Raw genomic sequence first — 5,558 nt, 5'->3', positions numbered from 1 at the left:
CCTACACTAGTGTCTTGGATCACCTTGTTCCTGAAGTTTCTCTCCGGTTGCCCAAACTATTTGGATCCTGAGCCAGCTGTGGGAACTTATGCGTAAGGATTTCAATACGAGACTTGGCATGTCAGATTCCATTTTGGAGAGTTAGACAGTCTTGAAGAATCCTAACGATCTCAATTCCTTTGAGATTTTTAGAAAACAAACTAATACGAGACTCTTAAAATGAGCCTTATGAAACCTGGAAGGAGCCCTTTGTTAGTCTCCCTGACGTTCGAAGAGCTGAAAGTAGGGAAAATTGCAAGGCAATAAACTTTTGTTTTCAGTGTCTTGGGACCAGCCTTTGAAATTTCTGAAATGAAACTGTTTTAAGAGTTGAAGCACGGATGGTACTTCTGCAATGACATACAGTTGGTGCTTTTGCTGTCTTCTCTGCTGAGATGGTGTTGGGACAGTGTGTGGGGTTTCTTTCTGTTGCAGAAATTTGGTCTTAATACAGATTAAATCTGTGATTTAAACCATACTGGACTATAATGATGCTGGGAGAAACTTGCTATGTGTTGTTTTATTAATGCATTATTTCATTTACCTACTTATGTCTATGACTTTACTCTGTGGGTCAAAGGAAGTAGATGGAAATTAAGTTATTTCTCCAAGATTAAGTATTTTGAGTTGCACGTGTAACATTGCAGCCCCTCATAGCTCTTGGAGTTACCATAGTTAATGCTAATATTTGCCAGGGAAATCTTGGCCTAAAATTGCTAACTCATTGAGTTTTTAGTGTTTATAGATAAGTAGACAACTGTATCCATGTGACTCATAGCAAAAAATTGCAAGAGGTGTTTTTTTCATAAATATAATGCTAATCTATTTTTTTAAATTATTAAGATACAAGTTTTGGGAATTCTCTAATGAAGAAATTGAGGAAGATTTGTGTAGAGAGGCTACAAAAATTGAATCTATATGAAGCTGTCCTTGGAGGTGTACTTGATGTTTAATGGCTTTTAGGATAGTGTCATAAGGGAAATGAACAACTGATCAAAATTATTTTAAAATTGCCTTCTTATCACTTGGATATTACTTGTCTTTTAACATGAAGTATGACTCTTGTGTATAGGATTTATCATATTTTTGCTTCCCTGTGTCTGTGTCTTCCTTCATACTGACTTTGACTGGAAAAATGTGCTACTCAGTGGCATGTTCTCGTTTTTACTGAGTGAATTCTCCATAGTAGTATCTTCCCTAATTTTTTTTTTTTTGAGTTTTTATAAAAAATAGGGAAACAATGTTTGGTTGCTAGTTAGTAAAATACCACTATTCCTTTGGGAACGAGTTGTCCAACAACACAATGCTGCGTCCTGATGTTGTGTAGACAGTCAGATTTACTGTGGGTTGAAGAGATGGGGGTTTAACTTGTCTCAGCTGCTCCATGGCATCCGTTCACATGCCTGCTAGTTACCCTGTAGGGTAGATTTGCACTTTTATATCAGCAACTATTGATCCTTTGGCTCATGGTTAGGTTAGCCATCATAGAGGACAGTCTGGTTGTCTTCTGTCGTCTATCAATATGAAACCGGATGTCTTTATGTCCTCTATGATGACCATCCTACTCGTGGTGTATGCGTAAGAGGTCTAGTCAAATGCCCAATGAATCCGCTTGTGGCTGACGAGCCCAATTCGAGAGCAACACAGCTTGTTACAAGTTTCACAGATCCAGGTGATCTCCGAGTTGAAGTCCAAGTTCACAATGCACCGCTTTCTTCTTTCTCGATTTGCTTCCATCCTCTGGATCAAAGCTGCTTTATGTTGATGCCAGATGTTCCCTCCAGATTGGATGGGATTCTGTGTGCTCCTCCCAGCTTTCTACGCTGATGCTGAATGACCTCATATCACTTTTGCCCACATTGTGGTACAGCCGCAGAGGGAAGCCTAACTTTCTAGAGCTGCCTTGAATCTCCCTGCACAAAATATTCTTGGATATGGTTTCCTCCCAATCTTCTGATGTGGCCAAGCCATTGCAGCCTTCTCTTCTTGATGGTGGTTGCTAAGCATGTCAGTCCTACACTTTTATAAACTAATTAAATCAGAGATGTATAGTATAAGCTTTTGTTAAGCATAGGGCTTCATCAGATGCTGGGAAGAGACTGCAGGAAACAGAGCTGCTAAACAGAAAGCAGTGATTACAATACAAAGTGTAGAGAAGGAGGAACAAAAAAAACTCCTGTATGCATGATGTGTTGTCCAGTTGCACCAGCCTGTTACATGATGGATGCATCTATATGTGCAGTCATGCATTTTAGTTAATGCACATTAAATCTAGTGCCTCTACTGTGACGTACTAGGAAAATGCGCACTAGCTTATCTTAATGAGCATAAGCTAAAGAGCATGGACAGTTGTACACAGAGCCGTCCCTCGGGTAGGGCGAATCGGGTTGACCACCCCAGGCCCCATGCTTTGGGGGGCCCCGCGGAGCTAGGTGGAGCGACTGTGGCACCTCCTGTGGGGCCCACCTGGAGTTGGCGGATTAGCCCCGTGCCGCAGAAGAAGCGTCCGGCTACTCGCCACTCTCTTCCTTCCCCACTCTGCTGTGCACCGCGACGCTGAAGAGTGGCTTGTCTGGGGCATGCGAGATTTGGCCCCAGGCATCAAACTGCATTGCTACAGCACTGCCACACCCTGCTTTTGAGGGGGTCCTATAGCTCCACGCAGTATTAAAGGCAAATCAGCACAGGCTGATTTGCCTCCGGCTCCCCTAGGATCGGCTCAGTTTGTACACATAACTTTTTATCCTGCGATGCACCGGAGGCGAACTCCACTGTGCTGTGTGCAGTTGTATATGTGGGGAAATGTGCTTGTGAACTAAAGAACAGCCAAGGTGTTTTAATTCAAAAGCACGCCACCGCCATTTTTTTAGCGCTGGCGCGCATTTCGCTGCTTATACAACTGCATTAGTCATGGCACCAGGTGCTTTTCCAAGTGCCTGGCACTGCAGCACTTGCACCTGTAAAAACGCCCCATGGTTTTTTTTAGTGATGTTTTAATGCGCATTAGTCTATTTTAAAGAGCATTAGCAAAAGCACTTTTTAAGTTAATCCTTAATGTACATTAAAATAGGCTAATGCACACCTGTAGACTTTCCCAATGATATCAGTATTGTTTTTAAGGCTGTGTATGGCTCTGTTCCACAGGACTGAGGTTGTAATGTAAGTGGGTGGTGTTTTTTAGAAAGCTCAGAGTGGGCACCTAGGTGGAAACAGTTTATACACAGGTGCAGGGTGGGGGTGCATCCCTTGGTTGGAGGCCAGGAGCTGTCCTTGTCTAGCACATGATTTAGGTCTGTGCTGGGTTGATTTGTTGTCTGCCTCCTTGTCCTGGAAATATTCCCTTAGTCTTAAGCAGTGGGGGGAAAAAAGCCTTGAGGTCTCCAAACAGATGCACTGTATAGAGTTGTTCAATGGGACAGAAAGGAAGGCCATAGGATTGTACAAACACTCAGATGGGTTGAGGATGTGGTTGGATAGACTGATACTACCTTGGATTGTAGGGTTGTTGGAGGATGTAAATTTAGCGAGTTTTGCATTCTTCCCTCTTTAAGATGTGCCAGCCATTTGTGGCAACCGTGGTACTCTCAAGCGCTTAGAAAAGAATCAGCTTAATGCTTCCTTGGCCTGCTTTTCCTATTGCGTTCCTCTGCATCTTTAACTTTCACTAAAGAAACATAGAAGTACATAGTAAATGTTCAGCTCTCTGCCTCTTCTATTTGGCCTGATTTTAAGGAGTGGTGAATATGCAGTTGCTGAACCTGGATATCCTCTTCTTGATCTATTTGGGGCACACTCGCCCTGTGGTTTGGGGTATACAGGGCCTGCGGTGTAGGGTACAAATATCCAAGCTAGCAAGGTAAACCATTGCTGTACTGAGCTCTGAGCTGTTGCAGCGAGGTAGCACCTGAGATAGGTATTCTGATGCCAGCTGGAGTATCTCTATATTGTGCTGTGTTTTAGATGCGCGCTCCCTTACGTCTTGTTTCTACCTTCGACAGCCTGTTGGGTCCCATCTGTTGAACCTCTCACTTTTGCCACGGGCACATGAGGGTTGTGTATTGTTAACCTAACTAGTGGGGAGGACACTAAGCATTCACTGCAGTTCAAGTTACTAAGCTGCTTTTTGGGAGACTGCTTATTAAACTTCCTTAGCCTAAAGAGTCCGTTTGTATACTGCCCCTCTTTAACACAGCTGATTGTCTGCTTGCAGTCGTGTTGATTCTGCTGCTGAAGTAACAGGCAAGCTCATCATTAGAGCCACATACAAAGAACTTAATTTCTGTAACTTGTGTTTTATTCACAGGCTTCACAGAGCCCAGTGTGCAATTAAACAGACTCAGGTAACTGTTCAGAAAATAGGAAGAGAGATCGAAGAAAAACTGAGACTTACATCTACAAGCAACGAACTGGTAGGCTTTGCTTTTGAAATCTCACTCTTGCTTCAGAATGTAGTTAAATAACACTATTGGAGACTCGGGCGTCTTCTAAAACGTCAACATGAAATCTCTGTATTTTAATATTTGTCATTTTATAAATGGAAATTCATCTGGAAAGCACAATGTGTTGGATTTTGGTTTAAATATACTTTAATGAGAGGGGGGAAATTAATAGGTTATTTAATGCTTTACTTTGCAAAAGCATAAACATTAGCTGCACAGTGAATACAAAGGATTTGCCAGGAAAAATAAACTGTTAGAGTTTGGGATTAATGATCTACTAAAGGGAAGTGTGGTTTTAGTTGTTTGGGTTGAGTCTACTAGTTGTACTTGCTTTCAGGCCAGCCTTTTGAGATGAATGGAATGCACGTAATAACTTCTCAGACACACACGTGACATGTCCATTTTAAATATTAACCACCTATGAGGATTAACCATAGCTTTGTGCACTGCATGGCCAGGGGCAGAAGTTGCACATAAATTGGTTTAAGTCATCAGAAGCTGGTTTAAACCTCTAAGAGAACAGAAGTTCATTGCACATAAACCAGTTTCAAAAATGGCTGTACTGGTTTAAGATAAACCTGGTTGAATGTAGTATCAGACTTAACTGATTTGGGTCAAACTGGCTTATGAAACTTCTGTCCCATATCCTTTCTGGTTCAAATTTAAATCCTAGTCTCCCAGCATGCTTTCCAGCCCTGAGCTGGGCTGTGTTGTCTGCTCCAGCAGAGAATGGGGGAAGGGGAGAGGCAGGGACTGCCTCCCTTTCCCCCTCCACACCCCCCAGGCAAACCTTGGCTGGGGTCTGGGGCCAGGGAGAAGGGTTAAACTCTACCCCCTACCCCACCCCACCGAGGACAGAGCTGCCCTGTCCTGCTAAAAACTTACTGCTGGCTACTACAAATCCCAGAGGCACCTGGAAGCAGGAAGAGGAAGTGCTGAACAACCCTGCAGAGTCCTGCTGCTGTGATTCTGGACTGCAAATCCCAGAGACCTCAGGGGCACCAGGAAGAGGAAGCCTAGGCGGTGGAAGGGGGAGGGGCTAACAGGACTTAGCGTCCGTCCGTCCGTCCCCCCCGTCCC

At 43.5% G+C, this 5,558-nt stretch overlaps 1 protein-coding gene across 1 annotated transcript in view; it reads left to right on the top strand.

Annotated features, from left to right (window-relative positions):
* Positions 1-5,558, top strand: part of UVRAG (UV radiation resistance associated) — a 145,286-nt gene that overhangs the window by 57,329 nt on the left and 82,399 nt on the right. Inside the window, exon 7 of the mRNA XM_006021963.2 lies at positions 4,343-4,448. Coding sequence (XP_006022025.1) covers positions 4,343-4,448 — 106 coding nt within the window. The remainder of the gene's footprint in view (positions 1-4,342; positions 4,449-5,558) is intronic.

Source organism: Alligator sinensis, unplaced genomic scaffold (genome assembly GCF_000455745.1).
Source record: "Alligator sinensis unplaced genomic scaffold, ASM45574v1 scaffold1008_1, whole genome shotgun sequence".
Lineage (NCBI taxonomy): Eukaryota > Metazoa > Chordata > Crocodylia > Alligatoridae > Alligator > Alligator sinensis.
Note: the sequence above shows the minus strand (reverse complement) of the source record. Positions and strands in the feature narration are given on the sequence as shown.